The sequence below is a fragment of the Mirounga angustirostris genome, unplaced genomic scaffold, assembly GCF_029215605.1.
Source record: "Mirounga angustirostris isolate CCGP_5_RB_7025 unplaced genomic scaffold, mMirAng1.0.hap1 SCAF_12, whole genome shotgun sequence".
Taxonomy (NCBI): domain Eukaryota; kingdom Metazoa; phylum Chordata; class Mammalia; order Carnivora; family Phocidae; genus Mirounga; species Mirounga angustirostris.
The window spans coordinates 70,466,300-70,491,855 of record NW_026991720.1 but is presented as its reverse complement, the minus strand read 5'-3'; the positions used below and the strand labels follow the sequence as shown (position 1 = coordinate 70,491,855).

The 25,556-nt window shown below is 42.5% G+C and overlaps 1 protein-coding gene and 1 pseudogene across 5 annotated transcripts in view; both read right to left on the bottom strand.

The window, feature by feature from the left end:
- LOC135362114 (ubiquitin-like modifier-activating enzyme 5) overlaps nt 1–10,231 on the bottom strand; it is a 60,554-nt pseudogene extending 50,323 nt beyond the window's left edge. The window contains exon 1 of the transcript XR_010406538.1: nt 10,094–10,231. The product of XR_010406538.1 is annotated as a ubiquitin-like modifier-activating enzyme 5 (transcript). The remainder of the gene's footprint in view (nt 1–10,093) is intronic.
- Nucleotides 1–13,693, bottom strand: part of CDK6 (cyclin dependent kinase 6) — a 240,900-nt gene extending 227,207 nt beyond the window's left edge. Inside the window, exons 1-2 of one of the 4 annotated variants that reach the window (XM_045864706.3) lie at nt 13,536–13,693; nt 10,094–10,701 (exon numbers count right to left, since the gene is read on the bottom strand). In XM_045864706.3, the coding sequence (XP_045720662.1) occupies nt 10,094–10,326 (233 nt within the window). In that variant the 5' untranslated portion in view covers nt 10,327–10,701; nt 13,536–13,693. Of the gene's footprint in view, nt 1–10,093; nt 10,702–10,811; nt 11,430–12,046; nt 12,310–13,535 lie in introns of those variants that run through there. The other 3 variants (XM_045864708.3, XM_045864707.3, XM_045864709.3) reach the window with 3 other exon arrangements.
- Nucleotides 13,694–25,556: the final 11,863 nt, after the last annotated feature.

Here is a 25,556-nt window from a genome sequence, read left to right as displayed (position 1 = left end):
TTTGTGTCTTAATGTGTAAAAAGTGTGTTATTTCAAAGAAAGGATACTTTTCTTCCCAGTTCTTTAAGGGGACTTCCATAATTTAAATACACTTCATTCATGATTAGCACTAGGAGTCCCCTCTAGCCCAGTCTTTCAATCTGTCTCTTGGTCTCACGGCTCAACAAGAAAACACCCCATTTTTACCCAAGGCTACTTAGTAACTTCCTTAAATGATTCTACATGGTTGGAACGTAGACATTATCTAAAACTCCTAACTTGAAACCACTCAGATAGTTTCTTGGTTTCCACTAAAAAGTTTTAAAAATGGGGGCGCCTAGGTGGCTCAGTCGGTTGAGCATCTGACTCTTGATTTCGGTTCAGGTCATGATCTCAGGGTGTGAGATCGAGCCCCGAGATGGGCTCCATGCTTAGCGGGGAGTCAGCTTGAGATTCTCTCTCCATCTCCTCTGTCCCTGCCCCCATCCCTGCCTCTCTCTCTCTCTCAAATAAATAAATCTTTAAAAAAAAGTTTTAGGGGCACATGAATGGCTCAGTTAAGCATCCAACTCTTCACTTCAGATCATGATCTCAGGGTTGTGAGATTGATCCCTGTGACAGATCTGCACTCAGCAGGGAGTCTGTTTGGGATTCTCTCTCTCCCTCTGCCCACCTCCCCACTCTCTCTCTCAAATAAATAATCTTAAAAAAAAAAAAAAGAAATGCCAATGTGTAACATAAAAAGGAATAATTCTATTTGAGATTTGAAATTTTTTATTTTTTTTAAAGATTTTATTTATTTATTCAACAGAGAGAGACACAGCAAGAGAGGGGACACAAGCAGGGGGAGTGGGAGAGGGAGAAGCAGGCTTCCCGCGGAGGAGGGAGCCCAATGCGGGGCTTGATCCCAGGATCCTGGGATCATGACCTGAGCCGAAGGCAGATGCTTAATAACTGAAGCACCCGGTGCCCGATTTGAAATTTAAAAAGAAAGAAAGGGGCACCTGGCTGACTCAGCCCGAAGAGTGGGCGACTACTGATCTTGGGGTCATGAGTTCGAGCCCCATGTTGGGTATACAGAGTACTTAAAAAAGAGAGAGTGAAAGAGAGAAAACAAGCAAAGAATTTGACTTCTCCTTAATCTGAATAGTGAAATACAAAAGAAATCATCAAACTCCCATCAGTTTTGACAGCGTGTTCCTGGGAGCACTTTGTCCTCAGATCCTCCTATAACAATCCATTAATGAAAAAGATACAGCATTGGGTAAACTTGACACCAATTACCAATACCCAGATTAAAGATTGTATTTTACTATAATTAGTATAAATCCAATGTATGTCTTTTCAGAAATAACTAGCTCCATTCATACTTTCACCCTGTGGGGTGAAAAAAATAAAGTACATACTCCCAATCTGCAATCCAGAGACCTGGGTACATGTTGGTTTCCTTCACAATATTATAAACTTCTTGAGGGCAGGAATTCGTTTTGTTAATAACACTTATATCTGTATAACATTTGATCTTCATTTGATCATAGTTACTCTCTAAGGTCAAAAGAGTAGTAATAATTCCTGATTTTATGGTGGGAAACCCATAATGAAGAAACATAAGGAATTTACTCTAGGTCACTCAGCTGGTAGGTAGAGAAAGTCAGAATAGAAGCAAAGTATTCTACTATTCCACTGTCTAGGAACATTTTTAAAGCTTATGATGATGAAAATTTTCAAACACATATAAATGAAGAGAGAACAGTACAATGAACTTCTACAGCTTTAACAATGATCAACTTGTTTCAGGGGGACTCCATTTTGAAACAGCTTCCAGATCTAATACCACTTTTTGGGTAAATATTTCAAGATGTAGGTCAATCATATTGAACAAAATGTTGAATGTAACAGATAACCAATAAATACTTGTTTAATGCTATCGATCTCACATATGCTTTCAGGCATTATTACCCAATTCTGACTAAAAAAATCAAAAAAATCAAAACTGAATTCCTAGACGGTACATTTCATTCATTCACTCATTCACAATATTTATACTGGGCTACAAGATGCCAGTCACCATGCTAGGTGCTTGGGATACAGCAAACAGAACAAGAAAACTACCGTTCCTTCTTTCAGGGATCTTGCATTCAACTGTTCTGGATATGCACACATGCGCGTGCGTGCGGGCACATACACACACCAACCACGTGTGTCTTGAGGAACTGGAATTAGACTGGAAGAATACTTCTTAACTAAACCTACCAGTTTGTCAAGGTGGAATCCATATTCTCTGTACACAAATTATGAAATGGAGTGGAAGACTAAGTTTTAACAGAATTCCGAATCTTGATATTCTTTTAGAAACTGTTAGGACGGTTTTGCTTAATTTTGCTCCTCCTGAGCTTTTCCAGTAAAGAAAGCTAACAATATTAAAATTAGTGGGGGGAAAAAACAAAATAATTCAAGCGATTAAAATGTATTTAGAATAACTTCCATTCTTTTATTTAAAAATGCTCAAATCATTTTCAACTTTTACTGAATGTGTGCACATTTCCTAATGTTCATGCCTTCATTACAGTATATAAATCAAGTCCAAGACTGTTCAGTTAATGATGGGAGTTACTTAAAGTCTGAAACTCACTTCAATATAAGCTATACAGAATAGAGTAAAACAAAAATGAAATGTTCTCTTTTCAGTATTTCTTTATTATTCCCACGAAACCAAGTAAATATAATCCTATATACAGATTCATTTTCCCTTTTTGACACTCCTTAGTTTTAACATTCATGTGATAGAAATAATCCATATGGTCCCCTCCTTAATGACTGAAACTCTTTTCCATTATTTGTTCATTTATTCATTTTATTCCCACTGGATATAGGATGCAAGTGGACATGACCACAAGATACCCTCTCCCTTAAGGAGCTTACAATTAGGGTGTGGAAAGGTAGAGGATCCTAAGAGGGTGGTTGGGAGGGAAGATTAATAGTGTATCTTATATAATAGACATAATAATATTAAGGGGCAGACATATACAGAGTGTCACAAAGGAGGTCAAAGATGTCAGGGTTCAACGGAAACAGAAATTTTATCCAAATGTAGGTATTAAGGAGTAGAACACACACAAAAAAGGTAGCATCAGGACTTGACTCTGAAGGATGGGTAGCATTTCAACAGGTAGAAACAGGAGTACAGGGAAGGGCACTGAGTGCATATTCTGAAATCAGCCCCAATTAAAGTTGCAGAGGTAGATGGCAGGGAGCAATGTGAGGGTAAATGAAGTCGTCTGCATGACTGTAGGATACACGTAGCAAATGCACAGGAAGAACACACGAAAATCCTTCCAGAGCCGAGACTAGTATTGAAGACCAAAAAAATGGGTATTTGTATAATTTAAAAATGGACAGAAGTATTTGAAAGTTCTTACTAAATCGTCTCGATGTGCACATGCATTGCAGTTAATACCCAATAATTTCCCAGTGTTTAGCTGGAGATACTTGCTAACTCTGTATGCAGCTCTAAAAGGATGAAAAGTTCTCACCTCAGGGGTATGTAATTTAATTTATTCTACTTCATTCATTCATAAAATATATACCGGGCAACTAATAGTTACAGACACTGTGTTATTTATAGATATAAAAGATATAATCCTGCGCTCAAGTCAGAAAAAAACATACAGTCGTTAAACTGAAAATAATTTTACATCCTAAGGGAGTGTTTTCTGATATGCAATGACCACTATCATCCTGTCCTGCAAACACTGCCTATCAACCTGCATCTGAACCTTGGCCATCCTCCGTTTGTATGTACAATGCATACAACCGTGGAATGAAACACTTGACTAAAAGTGAGATGATTGCTTTTCACATTTACAAAACAATTCCTACACAGACCAAAGGGGGTTAGACTAGGTTCTATCTAAGATCCCTTTCAACTCAGAAATCCATATACTGTGATTCTAATTCTACTGCATTAAAATCCTTTAGGAAGCCCAGATAATAAGAATTAAAAATTAAAATGGCTACTTAAATGACAAAGCCAACAGTTGCTCAAATTTAGGTAGACTACTAAATGCTTAATAATTATCCTATCCCACATGGACCTCCAGGCCACTACGCCACACTCACAGAGATTCCTGCCACGTGCCTTAAGTACTTTTGCTTCACCTCTCAGTGGAGAACTGCATGTGCAGATGGTAAAACGAAATCAAGTATGGCAGCAAACTGGTGATATTCAAAACAACTGCCCAGGGTCTCTTATAAAACTCCTCCCTCTGACTGCTGACCTACCTGCCCCAGCAGACTTAGCATCCATAGCTCATCACACAAACGGTGACCTTTATGTAGGCATGCTTGTTACCAACCACCACCAGTACCCACTTTCAATGGTGCCTCTTGGCCCTTGGACAATGCCCAACACTAAGCACACCACCTTGTCCTATTACCAAATCTCCTGCATCCAGATTTCATTTCTGCCATGTTCTATTACACCAAGAAACTCACAATTTCCTTCCTAGGAAGACAAGCTCATCTGAACCTCCTGATAAATACAATAGTGTGGTTAGTTCTTCAAGAAGCATTAGTGCCATATTTGCTTATGTATCTAGAGGTTGTTATGCTGCTTAATTTTCAAGTATTATGATGTTTATTTCATTATATGGGTAGTAGATACCAGACCCACATTATGTAACAATTCATTCATCAGACAAGCATTTTGATTTCTCCCATTGTTTTGTCTAAAATGAATTCACTATTATTACTTAAGTATATTATTAACCTATACTATTTTTTAACTACAGTTATTTATATGATCATAGTTATTACTCAAATTCTTAAAAGGCAGAATTTAAGGGATAATCATCACTTTTTATAGACAGACTTCAGCCAGGCATACCACAGAATTCAGGAATTTCCTGAATTGATATATCATTTATTCCCAGCAAACCAGCACCTTTGTTTACATTTTTTCCAAACTAGAAATGTACTCACTTGTTTAAACTTCTTCCAACAAACAAAAATAGTTGTTTTTTTTTTTTAATTGCTACTCAGATTTTAGAACAAGTCAACAACTTAAAAATTGCACTATGGACAAGTTGCTTGACCTCTGAACTTTATTTATCTATAACATAAAAGAGCTGAAAGACTTCCAAAGTCCTTCCAACCCTAATGCCCATGAATTTACAATGACACAATTTAAGTATTAGAGGTTTCAATCTGAAAGAACATTCCTAAGGAATCATTGATAGTGAGGCATTTAAAAAAACAACAGATAATTTATGTTTAACAAGGAGTCTGTTTTCAGATAGTCACTTGTCCATATGTTAAACATAGGGAAATACACCAAGAGATATTCAAGTTTATACAGATTCCCCTTCTCTAAGCCATTTCCTCCTTAACAGAGAAATTCTAGTAATTCCAGAACGATAACAGTTATGTAAAAAGGATACAAGTGCAATATCAACAATTCAGCATCACCAAGTTCTTCAGCAGGAACAAGGAATGGGCAGAACATAATTGTGAAAATGTTTATTTCTTAAACAACCTTGATAAATTGGAAACTTTTCAAGGGACTCTTCAAGAATGAAGGGCCAAACATCCGTCTAACACACTGGAATTTAAAGACCCCTGTTTTTCCTGCTTTCACTAAAACAAGCCCTAAAAGACACATTATTCACCCACAAAGCAACACTTTTATTCATAAGGATTCCCATGAACTGACCCACCTGAGGATTCAGCTTTATGCCGCATCAAATAACACGCATGTTTCTTGTACCCTGTTAATGACTGAGTTTTCCCAAAGAAAAATCACATTATTATTTTCCTTTTGTGCCATGTTACTGAGCTCTTTAAAAAGAGAAACTTGGGGGCGCCTGGGTGGCTCAGTTGTTAAGCGACTGCCTTCGGCTCAGGTCATGATCCTGGAGTCCCGGGATTGAGTCCCGCATCGGGCTCCCTGCTCGGCGGGGAGTCTGCTTCTCCCTCTGACCCTACCCCTCTCGTGTTCTCTCTCTCGCTCTCTCTCTCATTCTCTCTCTCAAATAAATAAATAAATAAAATCTTTAAAAAAAAAAAAAAGAGAAACTTGGAAAACTCTCCTTGTATAATAATCACTGAGCTGCATGGATTTTTCTGTTGTGTTTTCCCAAAGCAGTGATTAAATATGCCAACAATAATTTAACATATTCAGATATCATAAGTTTATCCACTGAAATGCCGTAAGTTTTAGTTTCTGAACCAGTACTCGATTTGAATTACACTAATAAATCTAATGCCTGGGGACAACACTGGTAGTGCTTACCAATCTCTTTGTCATGACACAAGACCGTCACGTATCAGCATTTGGGGATCCTCTTATTCCTTCAAACATGGGAGGGGACTTACTTGAGGGAAGTAGGCGTGATTTACCCAGGTATCTTTCCCAGCACCTAACCCCACGGTTTTTAAACAGTAGGTCCTTCCTAAATCCTTCTTAAATACATGGAGCCCAAAAGTTCCTATTAGTTCCATGTCAATATCATCCTGTAGACATCTATTTGTAGGTCTCTCCCTAATGCTTCAAAAAGCACTTGATTGTGATTAGTGTTTTGGTTATCTGTTAGTTAATCAGCAAATTCCTGGGAACCAAATTATCATAAATATTAGTTGCTCTACACAACTAGTGAGCCTAAATACAGCACAACAAGCCCACGGAAATAAAGAGAAGTGAATTTTTAAAGAGAAAAAACAATGACTTATCTTATGACCAAGTAAGTTCTAAAAGTATGGAGACTTTTTCTGACTTGTTCACTGATGAATCCCCAGTACACAATAAGCCATCATTACCCATCTGGTGCATCAACAAACTGCTGATAGGACATATTATTATTTTATCTAACCACATACAGATTGAGTTCAGAAGGTAAAACAGAGGAGTCCTTTGTGGAGTGCAGAAGCTCCAACACAGGTTCACACAGAAGTCTGATTCTGGCAAAGGCTCTAGGATTTGGGATTACCGACTATAAAATAAGAGTAAATTTACATCCTAGACATTGACTGGCCGATCAAGCCCGGGCCTGGGATACATCAAGCACAGGTAAACAAGAATTTCAAGTCATTACCCCTGTGCATAAAGGCAGTGCCAGTACCAGCAACAACAAGTCAGCCTTTCTGGCATATCCACCAAAATTAAATCTTAAACTTTCAAAAAAACTAATATGTTTATTATGCTCCTTCAAGCTTAGAGGCTTCACTACCTGTGAAAAGGGCCTATAGTTATGATCAATTACTTATGACTTGAAGGCACTTACAAAGACATCTGTCCTTTTTTAAAAAGCCTTTAAAGAGGGCGCCTGGGTGGCTCAGTCGTTAAGCGTCTGCCTTCGGCTCAGGTCATGATCCCAGGGTCCTGGGATCGAGCCCCGCATCGGGCTCCCTGCTCCGCGGGAAGCCTGCTTCTCCCTCTCCCACTCCCCCTGCTTGTGTTCCTGCTCTCGCTATCTCCCTCTCTGTCAAATAAATAAATAAAATCTTTAAAAAAAAAAAAAAAAAAGCCTTTAAAGAAACAGCCATAGCACTGTTAACACTAGTCCTGTGGGGCACCAATAAGTCTCAGGTATTGGGGGGGGGGGTCCAACTTTGACCGCTCTCCCTTGGAAAGAAAAGAATTATTGTCACCTGTCCTTGACTGCTGACCTGCCTGAACAAATATTAGCAACCTTCAAAATCCTGAATTCCTAGTCTAGTGAAGCAAGTCATGGGGACCAATGACAGCCCCAAGGCAGAGGAAGAAGAGAACAGGAAGGAAACAAAATAAAACGGAGATATGTAGCTCGTGAAGATGACATCAATAATTTTCTCAAGAGTCACTGAATTTCATGACATGACTGATGGTCTTTTCTGACCATTATATCCAAGTAGTTTCTTGGTTTCAGAGCCTGTAATGTCTGGGTTTGAGAATGATTTGTTCTATAGAAAAGGTCAGGGGAACTGATGCTTTACTGGGAACTTGTTTCCAGGTGAGGGCCACACTAGTCAGCATGAAAACAAATAATACTTGGACATTTGAAGCATTTTTCAATTTACAAAGTGCTCTCATCTACACTATCTCAGCTCTTCCTCACAACTCCTAAGAGGTAGGCATCATCATCACCACCTAATCTGTAAAAATAAGGTTTTAAAAAACTTTTAGGTAACTTCGTCTTGAATTTGTAAGTATAGTCTCCTGAAATTTCTCAGGACAGAATCTAAGTCATGGGTCAGTTAGAAATCTTTAAAGACAAACCAAATTCAAGAGGATAAATCAAGAGAATAAGAATGGATCAGCCAAAATCTACCAACACAATGGCAAAAACCATCCTGTTACAGGAATCGTGCTTTGTAAAAGATAGCGTTACACAGGGGTGCCTCTATAACACCTCTAGGTTGGAAAGACAGTATTTTATTTATTTACACATAAGGATCCTTAAATGGACACACTCCACAGGCAACAGACAAAATAAAACAAGAACTTGGATCCTAAAATTCTAGGGGTGGAATTTATCTTTTGGGAAGCACCTAGGTGATTCCTCCAGGAAGATAACTAAGTTACAGGGGACAAAATGTACTCTCCCCTTTCCCTCCAATATCACAAAGACTCACAGGAAGTGTTTTTCTGGGTTTTCAACAAAGAAAACATGCACAGAAGGTAATCTATTGCTGTTATGTATAATGCCATCTTCCCTAAAACACTCATTCTCCTGGCCTCATTATCCTTTGCCCCCTCTTCTCTTACAGGCTAAAGCAGAGGTTTATAATGAGGGTCCTATTTTCATAGCCATTTACTATCTTACTTACGTATTTATGATTCTTTGCAGCCTTCTAGCCTTAGCCTAACTAACTGTGTTGGGAAACAAAGCACCACACAAATCACACAGGATAAGGGGAGACAAGTCAAAGCCTCCCAGGAAGATCTGGTAGACACTTGGGCTCCGAGTCTCTGGAGGTCTTGGTATTTCAAAGGTCAGTCTTGGGTCTCTTGACTTTGATGACTAATATTAAATTGTTTGACTTTTTACAAAAATATTTAGTTGTACTTATTTACATAATTTCATCTACAGCGCACACAGTAGGTATGTATTTGTTGAACAGACTTCGCAGATAGATGAGACGACAGAAGAACACCCCAAGACTTCCTTTTTCAAACACACCTTCCTAAGAATTGAGATAGGTAAAAATCACACCCTAATTTATAAATGTTTCTGTGCATTCCTTTTCTACTTAAAACTACGCATATCTGTTTAGAAAAGAAAAGCATGACACACCACATAATGTCAACCACACAATGGGGAAATTCCAGGATCACTAAGAAAACACCATTATCCTAGTCACACACACTTTAGTTTAATTACTGGTTACCACACAGGAGAGGCTTTAAGACATGCTGTCTCCCCATCCACTTTCCACATCCCCTCCAGATAAAGCAAAAGCAGAACGTTTAGAATCTAGAGATTCCACATCTTAGATTCACACACATCACTACTTTTGAGAAGTAGTCTGAAGACCACGTTAGCCTAGAGACATAAAGTAATACACAGAAATAGGCAATATTCATGGAAAAAAATTTTTAGGCGACTCTGTTGGACACTTATTTACCATTATATAACTTCAGTAAGAAAAACTGGACGTGACTGGCAATAATATTCTTAAGTTGCTATTTTTTCGTAAAACTTTATTTATACGAGGCTCCACGAGGAAAGTTCTCATCCTACTAATTTTCACCGAATCCTGCCACTTCTCTTATTCTCAGCCTCTCAGAAATTCCCCAATGGCCAGGGAAAATACGCGGGGGCTGGCAGGGCACGTCTCAGGTTGGCTCGTTCCCTAAAAGGCACCCAACTTCCTGGACCCCCTTTCAGGGACAGCAGGGAGAAAACACAACTTGCACCGTGGCGGGGAAGCCTGCGCAGGTCACATTGCCTGACTCGTCTTTCTGCTCGCTGTCTGGCAAGGTCGCCGGCTCTGGCTTGCAGCTCTGTCGACAAAACTTACTCTCACTCTGTAAGGGCAACGGGCCATGCCTCCCCGGCCGCCCTCCCGCCCCAAGGATCCCCGGCCCTCCCCGGGCACGCGCGGCCTCCGACGGCGCGGGCGCCGCTCCCCGGCTCACCTGACCACGTTGGGGTGCTCGAAGGTCTCCAGGTGCCTCAGCACCGCCACCTCGCGGATGGTAGAGAGCGGCATGCCCTCCTCGCCCGTCTGCACCCGCACGCGCTTCAGCGCCACGAAACGGCCTCCGTTCTTCAGGTCCCGGGCCTTGAACACCTTCCCATAGGCGCCCTCCCCGATCTCCGCCACGCACTCGTACTGCTGGTCTGCGCGGCTCAGGCCGTCCTTCTCCATGCCGCCCGGACGCCGCCCGGCGCGGCACCGCTGGGGTGGGCGGGGGGGGGCGCGCTCGGCTCGCTCGCGGCCGCCGCTCGCCTCTTCCCGGACTCCCGGCCCGCTCCCTCGCGCCCCGGAGCTCGGTCTCGCTCTCCCTCGCCCCCGCCGACTACCGCGCTCCGGCGCTCGGGTTCTCGCGGCCGCTGGGGCTGGATGGAGAGACCTCCCCGCGGGCGGGCGCAACCCCGGTGCCGCCGCGAAACTCCGCCTGCCGAGTCGCCAAGGAGCGAGCCGATCCCTCCTCTTCCCTCCCCGAAGCGCAGTCTTCTGCACAGACACCGAAGCGATTACATAGTCTCTGCCCCAGAGCGTCTCAGTCCACAATCCTTCCACCTAAAAGAAGAGACCAGAGGACAAGAAAAGTGCAATCAGACATCCCAGGCGCCTTCCTCCGGGTTCCCGCAGACTCCCCCCCTCCTACTTCAGAAAGCCCCCATCGCTACCCTCGGCGCACTCCTGCCCTCTCCCAGGCTGCTTAATCCTTCCTGGTTCCTCCGAGAAAAGCGAAGTTACTTTTCTTTCCCTGCAGAGCTGGAGCCGTCTTCGCGCGGAGAGGTTGCAGGGGCCCCTCGGGGATGAGCGCGCGGCGCGGGACGCAGTGGAACGGGAGGGGGCGTGCCGAGCAGCCCAGAGTGTGCCGGGAGTGCGGGGGAGGGGAGGTGCCGGGCACGTCAATGTCACGGCTTAATATTTATCCCTGCATCATTGTGTTGCAGTGCTACCCACCCCTCCTCCCCGGGCCTGGACGTGCAAGGAGAGGGGCTCCCGGGGTGCCGTGGGGCTTTCAGGGATTGTGCACAAGCTGCTGTGGAGGGTCTGTGGGTCCACCCGTGTGGGGCTGCAGAATGTGGGGGTGGGGGCTCCCAGGACCCTGTAACCCGATGCTGGGAGTGTGCGAGAAGGGGTGGTCAGACATCTGCTAGGAAATTGCTTCCTTTCTTTCTACTTTCAGTTTTTCTACGAGGAGACATTTAAAAACGACTTGCACACACAAATGGTCTTTTTGGGGTAAAGACGTCTGGATTGGAAACGGAATTCTTCCTCCGACTCGGAGGACCTCCCTGGTGGAAACCCATGAGGTCGGGGAGGGCTGGGGCTCCCGCTAATCGGGAGCGGAGGAACAGGGGGGCCCTGGAGGGGGGAGTCGCCCAGGGGACCATAAGGGTGGGAGAAAGGGGTATTCGTCGCACTTAGCTTGTCATCTCCTTAAAGAATAACTTCGGGAGGAAGGTAGCATAACCGCGTCTCGCTCTGAAATTCTCAACTAATTTCAACCTCATCAAAACTCACCCTCGTCTTAAAAAGGCTGGGGGTGGGGGGAGTAAATGCCAAACCTCGGGGGTGAGAGAGAAGGGGCTGCGCCCTCGGGGCCAGGACTCGCGAACCTTTTCCCACTCCCTGGATCTTCTCCAGATCTTCTAGATCTTAAGTAGCAGAGGTGGCTGCTCCATTCCTCTTTCGGCTTAAGGCCTGGTCTCATCAAAAGCCAAACGCCCCCCCCCCCAAGCCCTCCGCACAACAAAGTGCGGAGGGGTAGGGGGGGTAGGGGCACACTTCCCTCCCCTTTCAGTTGCAATCCAGGACCTAGGAAGCCTCCAACCCATGGCCGCCGCGGCCTCCGCCGGACATTCGCTACGCCGGCCGCGTGTCTGGAATTCCCGGGACACCTCGGAATTACCTGCCCCGCAACCGCTGGCCCGCTCGCCTTCTGCCAGGAATTAAAGAAACAAATGGCGCGATCCTCACGGTGTGATGGCAGAGGGGACCGCAGCGAGCGCAGAGCCCCTCACACTCACTCCATTCAAAACTCTCCTTAAAAGGTGAAGGCAAATCCTGGGGGAGCCAAGGACCGAGCCCCCACCCCCAGCCTGCACGGGGGTCTGAGCCAGGCCTAGGGCCACACAGGTAGCGGAGGAGCCGCCGCCGGCTGCGCAGCCCGCCCCTCCCGCATCCCCCTCCCGCGCTAGTCCAACCGGAGGCTCAGCAGCTAAGGCAGCGTCGCGGACGTCCCACCCCCGCAGGGAGCTGCGCCCGCTGCCCCAGCCCGGCCCCGCACCGCCCGCCCTGGCTCTCCCCCCTCGCTCCCCGGACGGTCGGCTCCGGCGGAGAGAAACGGGAGCAACAGTGCCTTTTTCCCCCCTCTCCTCCACTTTTTTTTGTTGTTGTTGTTGCTTTCCCACGCTGGCTGAATGTGACTTGACCCCATTTCAAAAAAGTTTGACATAGTGCTTCAACATTTCCGCATTCCTCCGCGACTACAAAGGCTGCAGCCGCCTCCTTCTGCTTTCTGTCTCTGCTCTCTGTCTTCACACTCAATGAAATCCTTCATGTGCCTCTCCCGAAGCCTGCCAAGCACCGCAAGGGTCGCCACCAGCGCAGCGACAAGAGGCCGCACTGGGACCACGACTCCCGCGTGTGCGCACACGCAGATGCGCCCCACGTGCAGACTGTGGGGCGCGCTGCGGGGCCCGGAGCTGCGCAGCGCCGGGTGTGCGTTTTAACTCGGATATTTTAAATTATAAAATTAAACTGGGAAACTAAAGCAAACGTGCGTCCTTGTGGGGCTCCAAGCCTGTGCACTGGCCGCCTATGTGCACTCCTGTAAGTGTGCATAACACCCCCGCAGGGGGTGGCAGCAAGAAGCCTGCGTTAACATTTATCTCGTGGTGGAGTAGGTGGAGGCCACACCCACACCTCCGCGAGCTTGAGAGTGAGCTTTAGTGGGGAAATGAATGTGGGGCACGGAAACACAAAGTCCCGCATGGAGTCCCCAGAGGCAATGCAGTTTAAACCCTAAAGTGTGGACTATTCTGTGTGTCCGAGTGGGGTTTGTATTCCGCTTTAAGAAGCTTGATGAGTGTGTGGGTGTTTGTGCGCACGGCTATGTGGGAGCAGGCACAGGATCTTAGTGTTGGGGGTGTCCCTGGTGTGGGATGTCCTTCTCTTGCCAGATTAGGAGAGACTCCTCTAGCTCCTCAAAACTGGTCCCCGTAACTAGCCTGCCTCGGCTCGTAAGGGGTTAACTAAAGCCAATGCCGAAGACATACACCCCCCCCCCCACAGTCACCCCCACCCACACCCTCGCTTCCGACCCTGGCCACGCTCCCAAATCTCCCCGGGGGACCCCCTACTCCGCAGCCCACCCACCCGAACGCACAGCTCCTTACCTGAGGGGCCCGGCAGCTTCGGGCCTCCCGAGGGGGCTGCGAGGGTCTGTCGGACCTTCGCACGTGTCCACCGCGGCGCCGAGCAGGTAACCCGCTCGGAGGAAGGAGTTACCAGCACTCTCTCCCGCGAAGGGGTGGGCACAGCGGCGGAGGGCGGAGGGACGGCGGAGGGACGGCGGCGGGCGCCGCCCGCGCCGCTCGCTGGGGGCGGACGGGGGCTGCGGGGCTCAGGCCAGGGCTCGGGGCCGAGCCGGGGAAGCAGCGCGCGCGGGGGCGAGGGCGGGGGCCCCGGAGGCCGACTCTGCCGGAGACCCACCCGGCGGCGGCGGGGTTAGGGGCTCGCTGCGCAGTGGCAAGCAAGTGTGCAAATTAAAGCCTTCCGGAGAGAGGGGAGGCGGCCGAGACCCGGCTGTGCTCTGAGCCTCTCAGCTCCCCAGCTCTCGGCTCCGAGTGGGGGGCGAGAAGGAAGGGGGGTTAGTTAAATGAAAATTTCCGGCTTTCACTGCAACTGGAGTGAGGGATCTTGCAACCAAAATAAGAGGCGTGAGAGTACGAGTGGGATGTGTCGTCGGGAGTCCGCGGAGTTTCCAAACCCAGGGTCGCCCAGAGTTGGGGTTTTGACAGAGTGAGGCGGGGGGATCAGCAGTCTGTGATGTGGACGGATGGAAAAAACACAACCAACCAACCACAATTATGAGGGGCCGGTGGGGATGGTAAATACCAACACTTTACAAGAAACTGAAAAATCAGACCAAAAAATAACTCTTCTCTATTAAAAAAAAAAAAAAATCTGGCAGGGCGCCTTGCAGAAAAGAAAATACTAATCTGTCCAAGCACTTTTCACTTTCAGCATGAGCTACATTTGTTTTGTTTTCCTTCGCTTCCTTTCGGCCTCACAAAGCCCTATCTTTTCCTTTTGGACAGAGGATAGGATTTGGAAATTGTCAGGCACTCTGTGGTTAACGATCTACTTGAAGAGGCTCACCGGTTCACAATTATTAAGTGGTTAGCAATTGCTGAGGGTTCACTAAGGTATTTCTGGGGAGCTAAAAAGACTAAAATTTAATATAAATATTAGAATTGGAAGATAATAGACACACATACACACACACACAACAAAGAGAACAGAACGTGATTCAGTGGGTGCTCAGTTTAAATGCATTATTGGAATTCTGAAATTTGAAACCTTGTAAGAATGTACACTTTACCTGCTAGAAAACCTGAATACAATTATTGCAGGTGAAAATGAGATTTTGGACAAAAAAAAAGTCTTCAAGACCCTACAATGGAGTAAAAAAAAGCCTTTTTTTTTTTTTTAAAGAATTCAGTGTTCTCTAAAGTCTGTATCTGTAGAATACTTGAAACCCCTTTAAACATCTTAAAGCAAAGTTTAAAAACATCTATTTATTTCAGAGCTCTGTGGAAAAATTGAAATCCAGCAAAATACTGTTTGAATTGGAAATATTACCTCTATAAATCTTTTGACTTTTTGAATTAAATCATGTTGCTAATGTCAGAATAAATCAAAATTTTGCCTTTATAAAATTTATTCTGTACTACAGTGTGAAGTAACAGGTTAGGTAAATAAAAATTGTTGCATTTCCATTAGCAAATATTTTGCAATGCATTATAGTAATGTGTTGTTGAATGATAAAAGTGGATATTTGTGTTTCTTTATGCTTAAGATAATTCATAAAATACGTTTTGTGTTCAGGAGCATGTCTTCTAAAATTCAGTTTCTGAACAAAATTTGTAAAGATATCTATAACCTCATATAGGCTTAAGAAAACAAATTGTTAGATTTTGTATTTATATAAAATATTGGATCAGTACAAATCACTAATTAGACTTTAAACCAGAGATACAAATGAGAATCTTACATTTTTATAATTGCTACACTTATCAATGATTTTTAAAACAAGATTTACTTGTTGGTGACTAACACATTTATGTAATTTAGAAATAACTGTCAATAAATACTCATAGGAACCAGCAGGTGATTGCAAGAATTTATTTGGGTAAATAATTTGTTTAAAAAATAGTAAGACATAAATATCTTTAAAATTACGAGAAAAATGTCCTTTCTACACTGGGTTGTATTTTTAATTACTGAATTTGACAACAACCATAGATGGATTTGAAATTCTATGATTTAGATCACTAGATCACTTGTATGAGGTAGAAAGAAAGAAAAAAAGAAAGAAACTTTATTTAATTATATACACTGAATGTTTAACTCTATGTCATCTGCTTTCTCTGATACTGTTAATTTATCATTGTTCATTCTCTCTGGTTATGGTTCATATGAAATCCCAGTTGGTTAAAGCCTTAGACCAGGAAGTTTTACAATGGATTGTGTAAAATTAGTAAATACCAGATTGTTTTTGTTTATGGATAACTTCCTCTGTGGGTAACAGGTTATCATAACAAAATTTGTGCAAAGTTTATAAACTGTGAACCAAATTCAGACTCCTTTGTTTAGAAGTCTTTTATGAATGAATACATAGCATTCAAGAATAATGATTTGCATGCCATGTATCTGATATCCTAAAGTTGCAAATCATCTTACAGGTTTTTAAAAATTAGAATTCATGGATTTATCTTCAAATATGATGTTATAGCTTATACTGAAAATTTTCCTAGTGTCACATAAGAGATGCATTCTGTGTGTGAACACTTCATATCAAATATCTGTAAACTTCTGTTTTTCCCTAAAATAAAAATAAAATTTAAAGTTCTGCTCTATAATTTGTAATCTTGTTTAAGGACTAATTTATTTAAAATTAGTAATTTTATAATGTACATAGAATTCTAAATCACCTCTGATTTATGTTGGCTATTTGAATTTATAAAATGTATTTTCAAAAAACTTGGAAATAAGGTTTTGCTATAACCTACTACACAATAATTTTAATTGGAGTTCCACGTAAATGTATACTTTTAGTCTATAAAGATCTCCTGTTTATTGTTTTGATTAAAAAAACAACTTTTCTGGCTTAATAACTTCAAAATCAGTTACCCTTATCTTTAACTTGATTTATATGAGTATGTAAATGTTATCTTTATTGAGTAATTACTACGAAAAACTATAATTTTAACAGAAATAGTATAATGTAATGCAGTGCATTTTAGTGCATTCTTTCTTCCCCAGGCATTTCCAAGATGTTTTCTTAGGTTGTCCCTTAAAATATTGAAAATGTACTCAATATCCTAGGAAAAATTAATTATACTACCAACTTTTCCAATTGTAAAATTCTGAATTTTAAATGATTTTTAAATTCAATCTTCTAAATAAATTACTTCCTGTCCATTTGGAAATGACCTGGGGTTTTCTCTTTTCTTGTTGCATGTGATCTAGTGTATTGCACTGACGCAGTGAAACTTGCAAAGATTTTGATATTTGCCAGGAGGGGAAAAAATTTATCAGGTAGTAGCTTAAAAATTTAAGAAGAAAAAACCAGACATTATTATTTTTTTGGAAACTTCCCGTTTTCATGGGTCCTACTGTTCTATAATTATCCCTGGGCTCCCTCTGCAACAGGTCAGTACTATGTTCATATTTGTGTAATTGTCATCATATTTTCTTTTTTTCCCTTTCGATAGATACTCATATCTTTGTCCTGTGTGTGTGTGTGTGTGTGTGTGTGTGTGTGTGAATACCTGTATGTTCTTAGCATATTGTCGTGACATGTTCAAAGCGTGTTCTTAAGATCTTTCATCATCTATATTAGTATTATGAGTAATCAGAAAAATAACCATGGACATACACTTAGAATGAAATACCTACATTTTCTTTTGATTTATAGTGCCCTATCGTTTTCACTGATTTCTGGCATTTCTTTTCTAAGATAATACCAGCATCTCAACTGTTCCCATGGCCTAACAATTGTGTTGCCATAGCCGCTTTCCGTTGAGCTAAAAGGTGCGTCCGTGTTTTAGGTAGACTGTTCAGATGAAGCAGAGAAGGTACAACACAGTGAGGGTCATCATGATGAAGTGGGGTCTGGGAGGTAGGAGGAAGGGCAAAGAAAGGCACCGGAGAGAAACTTCTGTGAATGGCCTGGCAGCAGGAGCAAGTGAAGAAAAGACATGCCCAGGTTCCCGGGTCAAGCGATGTAGCCTCTGGGCTCGAAGTATGGAGTGTCCATGCAACCTAATTCTTCTAGAATGAACGGTGTTCTAGGTCTATCCTATTGTGCATTGAAATCTGTCTTCTTAAATGAGATTATATAATGTTTGTGTCTATATTCATGTAACTATTTTACCTTGTCTCATTATGGATTTTTCCCAAAAATAATACAGAATGGAATTCTTGGCAGGGTTCTTTGGATTTCTAGAAGAAAGTATCTAATTGCGTAGCTCTGTGGATCAGTTTTGCACAAATTGAAGAGCGAGTCCGATTTTTAAACCCTGTTATAAATTTGTTCAGTTACTCAGATCTTAGTGTCCTTAATACCTAGTACAGTGACTGGCAAGTATTTTATGTCAATAAATGTTAGTCAACGGGAAGTTGGCTTTAGACCCTTCATCCCCCTCCTTTGGGACTACTTCTTCCTAGTTCCTTCAGGGAGATATAGGATAATAATGTTTTATATAATGCCAGCAAAGTTGAAGGATCGGTGTGCTGATGTCTGGACTTCAGAACCGTTTCTCCTCTACCTGCAGTTCCCTTCCTCTCAGCCCTCTCCTCTAAATCCGATCATCTTTTTAAGGCCCAGCTCTTAAAACCTAGGAGATTCCTTCAGCTGAATGACGTCCCTCCTGGCTCTGACTCCTTGAGGCCATCTGCTTTCTACTCCCCTTAAAACCTCGATGCTCTGCTCTCCACCACCCTGAGCTCCCCAAGTGCGTCCACCGTGCCTTGTTCTCTTGGCCATGATCCAGCTCCTGGCTGTGCCATCTGGCCATAGTAGGTGGTCAGTGAAGGCAGCAATGGTTCTTGTCTCTCTGCATGAGTGTTACGGTATCAAGCAGGCACAGACTGACTGGAACAGCATGGCATAACTAGAGTAACACGTGAAAAGTTGAGGACAGTGTTCCGCTTAGCTTAAACAGGAAAGAACCAGGTCATCCTGTTACTTGGTGTGGATTTGTTACGTTTTCTCTTGTGTTGCAGATATTGGTCATTGAAAACATTTTTGTCTGAAAGAAAATGTGTTCAGATAATTTCTAAATTTGTCTGAAAGGCATATTCTAAAATCTGACCTACGAGAAATATGCTTAGGTAATTTTCTGCATTGTCTTCCCCTGAGAATTCCAATTAAACGATTTTTCTTTAAAAAGAGCAAGTACTAAACTCTGAGGTAGATGAGACACTATAGAGCCCAGAACTGAGAAAGATTGCTAATTTTATTGAGCAATATCCTTATCTATGTGAGTGCATTTTAAAGGAGCGAATCCTTGATTTCTAAGCCAAGAACTTGTGTTTTATTACCCGTTCTTCCTCCACAGCAATGCTCACTGTACTCCTCAGTTACCAGTCATTTAAACTTTCTGACTTTCAGTGTCTATACCTATTTAATGGCTTTGCTAATCATTCAGGAAGATGTTACGAAAATAGTTTGGAGAGATGCAACAGAGTTTTATCTTCACGAGAGAAGATACAGAAAGGTAATTGAGGTTGCTCATCTGCGGGTCAGAAGACCTGAAATTTAACCTGAAGTTGGCCATGAACTACCTGTGTGACCTTGGGCAACACACTTCAGTGGCTGGACCTTAAGGTCTTTGTCAATAAAAAAGATGATTAGGCTCAACGATGGGTATAGCTGCTGTAGCTTGGAAGTGCTATAGTCTGGCACTGTCATTATACATCTGTTCTTAGAAATACCCTAAATAAGAATAGCGCCAGTGGATGGGACTCTGATGTTAGCAATCCAGAGAGGGTTCTGGACCTCAAATGTGAAATATAGCGGGGTTTCTCTAAGATAAGCCTCTGGATTTTCAAGACTGAATAGAAATGAAGACTTCTAGGAAAACATTAGAAAAATTCACCAGATAGGGAGAGAGGAGCCAGGTTTTTAATTACTTGGCTAAAATGAAATGTGATGGATTAAATTAATCAACGCTCATTAATAAAATATGATAAATAAATTACGATAGTACAGAACCAGGATAGTAAAGATTAGAAATCTTGGGTGATCACAGAAATTCTTGAAAGATATCATGAAGCATAATTTTGGGAGATGTGACATATCTGTAAACCATTGAAAATGTGGCAGCCAGCCTCCTGTGAGGCGGTGGGAAGTGAGGGGTTGGGGCGGGGGTGGGGGTGGTAAAAGGCAGCATGCTGTGAATCTGAGGGGCTCCAGCAATATCAGACATCCTGAGTACTGCTGACCCAAAGCCGTTATTAAAATGTGTGCAGAGGAACAGGCTGTTGCCTCTGTGTTCTTGTTTTCTACAACATTGGCCCATGTGCATGGTTGGTTTTAAGGTTTTCCCTAGATGTGCAGGGACATTTACGCAGTTTGAACCAGATGGATTAGAAGTTTGGCCACCAAGTGACCTTGGAGTAGGTTCTTAAACTTTCAGATCCCCAGTTTCCCTCACCCGTAGAGTAGGGATAAATTATCCACCATCATCTGGGCTGAGAATTCAGTCAGTGCCAACTATGTGTATTTTGCATTTAACAGACCTTTAATAAATATTAATACACAATCGACATTCCTTTTCATGAAATCACATTTCCTAATCTATCTCTTTTTAAAGACAGCTAACCCTTTGACTGACATGATTTTCTTTTTCAACTGGATTGAAACGTCTACCCATTGCAGGAAGAACAACCCCAGAAACAGAGCACACTCGAAATTATCTTAGGCTTTGACAAAACCACAACCGTCTATGGGTCTGTGAGGGATGGAGGAGAGAGTGGGTTGTCTCACCTGAGACCTTACCCCAGTACTGCTCAACCTCTTAGTCTGTACCTCCCTGTCTTCCTCACCCTCTTCCTTCCGTTTGGCTCTCTGTTCTTCCTTCCCACTGCTTTTGTGTGGCCCATATGTGCTGACATTTGTATTAAAAGCTATGCACTATGTTGCCTCCCTGCAAGAGCTCCCACCCCCTCCCCCATCACTCTCCCACAGTCCCTGGCTCCCACTTTTCTTGCTCTAAGAACTGTTTGTCGTCCTATCAGTCTCTTCTCTACCTTTCGGCCTTATCTTCTTAGCTTAGCAGAAGTTTACTTGGACTTAGATGACATTGTATTTCCTACCCCATACTCTCTCCGTAGAAACACGCGAGGGGCGCTACCCCACCTCCCCTACCCTTTTTTTTCTTTTCTTTTTCATCTTCCCAGGGATATTTCCACAGTTCATATCACTGCTCTCCAGTGTTGGACCCTCCAGTGTCACCCCGTTTCTCTCAGAATAAAATCTCCGTCTTGCCCTACACTGCCTTTTTCTGATTCTTCTCGTCGCTCTCCCCCTTGCTCCCTCTGTGGCAGCCACACTGGCCTCCTTACTGTTCCTCAAACTCACCGAGCACATTCCCATCTCTGAGGTTTGTGTTTGCTGTTCCCTCTGGCTGAAATGCTCTTCCACTCACACATCTGCACGGCTGTCTTCCTCACTTCCTTCAGGTCTCACTCAAACGTCATCAAAGGGACGTTCTCTGACCACCCGACATGAATTGCATCTACTCCCATCTCTATCTGTCTTATTTCACTTTTTTTTTCTTAGCACTCATTTCCCTCTGACACATTAGAGCTTTATTTATTTGTTTGTTTAGTATCGGTGTCCCCCCACCTCCAGAATGTAATCTACAGAAGAGCTTCAATTTTGTTTTATATTCTCTTGTATCACTAAAATAATCCCTTGGCACATAGTGGGCAATAAATATTTGTCAAATGAATGAATAAATGAGCTCTCCTCTTATCCAGGCTTACAACCAGCCAGTCCTTAGCTAGCTGATGGTTTATTAATTAAGAATAACTATCTATCTGCAAGAGCTCCTGCTATCTATCTATACATACCTTATCTATAATACATACCTTAGTGCAATCTGTCTAAATTTAGGTATTTTACATGCAACCAATATTCTGCTAGGGGGCTTCAGCTGGGATTGTTCACAAAGGTGTTCCTTAAGGATAATTTGATTCAACACCCCCCAGATAAGATTTTACCTAAAATCATTAAAATTATAGTTATTCAGTTAATCGAAATTACACTGGAATGTATGTCTTACACTGGAACGTGTATGTGATAAACGTGAGTTTTGTTCAAAATATTTGTCCCTCCTCATGTCAAGAGTGGGAAGCGGTTTGGAAGCCAGGGGTGGCCAGATTCATGTCTCAATCCATCATGCCTTTTTCCTACCGTATTCCTACTCCAGGTTCTCACATGCCAGGTGAGAGCCAGTGAGGGGGAGCATGGTGCTTAAAAAGTTGCAACACTGGAGCCAGGCTTTATTGATTCAAATCCAGGCCCTGCTGCTCAGTGGCTCTGTGTCCTTGGGTAAGTTACTTAACGTCTCTGAAACTCTGAAACATGGTTCAGACTCCCTGCCTCCAGGGTCGTCCTGAGGATTTAATGAGTTAATCCATGCAAAGCACTTATGGGATTGGCCCATGGAAAGTACATATTAACTATGATTATTACTAATATTCCTCCTGATAAAACAGCTGTCACTTCTTAGAGTTTTACTGTCCTTTTTCCTGGGCACCTGGCCCAGGATTCACTGCACAGTACTCTGTGTTCAATCGGTACAACCACCACACCCTTGGATCCCTTGCTGCTAGTGTTATAGGCTCCGTCTTCTCCCTTCCGACTTTTCTCTCGCCCTCCCCCTCTCCTCCCTCCTTCCCTACGTCCTTCCTTCCCCCTCTTCCCTCCCATTCTCCTCATAAATCCTGCCTTTTCTTCCTTTCTTCTACACTTTTTCATACATTGTACGGTCTGTTCTGCATTAGCTCTCCCTGTCTTCTCCTCCATTCTCGTGCTGTTTCTGTTCTCATCCACAGAGGAAAGCTCTGGACGGGATGGAGCCGTCATGTCACCAGGAAGAGTCCCCAGAAGCAAATCTTTCGGAGCTCTCACTTCCTGGGTAGAATTTTGCTCCTTCGAGGGGCCTCTGCCTCTGCGATCTGAAGCCCTTTATCAAAGACTGCTTGCTGCTCAAGTGGATCAGAAATGCCATCTCAGCACTTTTAACCCATGTGTGGGTTATACCAGCAGCATCCAGTGCTTTAGAAAACACTGACGTGTCTTATCAACAATCATGGGCGAACCATAAAATCAACCATAACCAATTGTATTGCTTGCTGCTCCTAGGGGGCATGGATGAAATAATGTGGTTGCTTTGATGCCTAATAAAGTTCAATTCCAGTGATGGTGAGAATGTAGGAAGGAATGAAAGACATGTTCAGGGCAAATGTGTTTTTTTTTTTTTTTTCCCTTGTTGCCCTATTAGATTAGGAACTCCAGAGCAAAGGGACCATGTCTGCTGTCTTCATTTGTAATGTTTAGGACCAGTGCCCAGCTTAGTGCCTTATTCACAATATGTGCTCAGTCATTAAACACTCCCTGAATTTTTGCTTTCCAAGTACTAGACAAACGTGGTCAAAAATTCTGAGTACACAAAGGCTAAAAGAATGAATGATGTGCTGTATGTGCTTGTCATTCGGGTAGCTTTTTTTTTTTTTTTTTTTTAAGATTTTATTTCTTTATTTGAGAGAGAGAATGAGAGAGAGAGCACGAGACAGGGGAGGGTTAGAGGGAGAAGCAGACTCCCTGCCGAGCAGGGAGCCCGATGCAGGACTTGATCCTGGGACTCCAGGATCATGACCTGAGCCAAAGGCAGTCGCTTAACCAACTGAGCCACCCAGGCACCCCTTGGGTAGCTTTGTAAAACATACAATTCTAAGCACTAAATTGTCAGACCGTTAAAAAAAATTATCACAAATCTCAATAGTCCCATAAACGTTTATGGCATATCTTTTGTGGCAATTATTACAGTAGATCCCCTTATTCATGGTTTCGCTTTCCACAGTTTTAATTACCTGCGGTCAGCCGTTGTCAGGAAGCAGATGATCCTCCTTTTGACCTATCCTCAGAAGTTCAAGAGTAGACTAATGCTAGGTCACGATGCCTTCGTCATTCACCTCACTTCCTCTCATCACGTAGACATTTTCTCATCTCACAATCATCACAAAAAGGGAGATGAGTACCATAAAAGAAGGTACTCTGAGAAAGAGAGACCACATTCACATAACTTTTATTGCAGTGTATTGTTATTATTGTTCTATTATATTATGAGTTACTATTGTTCATCTCTTACTGTGCCTACTTTATAAATTAAACTTTATCATAGGTATGTATGCATAGGAAAAACCAGTATATATGGGGTTTGGTTCTATCCGTGGTTTTAGGCATCCACTGGGCGTCTTGGAAAGTATCCCGAGTGGATAACGGGGGACTACTGTACTGTGAATTATAGTGATATAGAAATATACCTTAATTCTCTCTATTACTTGTTAAACTCCTTGGGGAATTAGTTTCTACTGTTGTGCTATACACATCCTATGATTCTAATGCCTGTTTGATGAGTAAATGATGAAATGGATGATTATACTTCCACTCATTCAGAATGTTCTAAGAGGTTTCACATAATTCAATGGTCTTATTAAGTAAAAGTTACTATCTATATAATATATATGGATTGACATTAAAATATAAAATTCTATAAGTCAAAATTACACCAAACAATATATTTTTTATGATTCAAAAGGCACTTGAAGTATCTTTACCTTACAAAATGAAGAGAAACCAATTGATTTCCTAAAAATATATCTTCATCTCTTGTTTTGGTCTACCAGTAGTTTACCATGACTTTTAAATAAATCTGCTTTGTCAAGTTGTCTAGTTGTATGGATTCTGAATAAAAAGCAATTTTATATTCTGGCTGGAAAGATTTTAGAAGGCTAAAAAGTACCTTGAGAAAGACAACATAACATAGAACCAAGGTGATGAAAATGATTATATTTTAATTTTTCTTTAATACATTTGTATCTCGACATATTATATTTCTAGACCAAAATGGTTTGTACATCTCTGTTGCTTGAGCAGGAGGAAATCATTATAATGAAAAGAGTTATTGAAAATGGTCCATGTTGTGTAATTCCCAGGATAAATGGGCTGAGTAGCAAATATTTCTGTTGTGAACTGTTTTATACTGAAATGTGCATTATTAAACCCATTTGTTGAGCACATTGAAAGATCGAATATCTTCCTAACTCGACACTGGAAAATGTTTATTTGCCATTCCTCTCCTTCCTCTGCTCTAATCTTGTTAGATATTGTTTCTGGGTTTTCTGGAATCCATCCATATTAGAGGGGGAAAAAAATCATAGCCGAAGAAACAAAAAAACCCCCAGAATTTACAATTTATAAACACATATTTTTAACAAGATCATAAGAAATTTAAAATAGCATACATAATAGAAACCGCATGTAGGAAAACATATAGAACGATGTGGTGGGTGACCATTTTTACACCATCATAACGACCCCATACATTTGAAGAACACAAAAACAGTAGTCATCAGGTTATAAGAATTTGAATGTAGCAAAGGAATGCTAGTGATCAAGATGGTTTGGAGGTGATGTGATGCCCTTTTGATTTTGTAAGTAGGTTACTTTATGCATACTGTGTACTGAAGTAATATACGTTTAACTATTGCCCTTTAAAACACTGTGTGTGCAATCAAGTTGTTTTTATTTCATTTAGAGTAATCATATGTGGGCTTGGTGCCCTGTTCCAATTACTTCCCCCCAAAACCCACCTCTGTTGAAAAAGCAATTGAGCACCAAAGATTAGAGTTGAAGGCACTAGCAACAGCTGGAGTGGAAGAAGCAGAAAGCAGTTTTCCTCTTTGACGATCCTTTTCTCCTCCAGTTAATGCCCATTATCTAGAGTCAAATCAAAAATAAAACATCCAGGTGTAGATTTATCTACTTCCTCATTCATTCAACAAATCCCTACTGCGTGCCTACCATGTGCCACCTCGGTACTCAGTGGGGGGACATG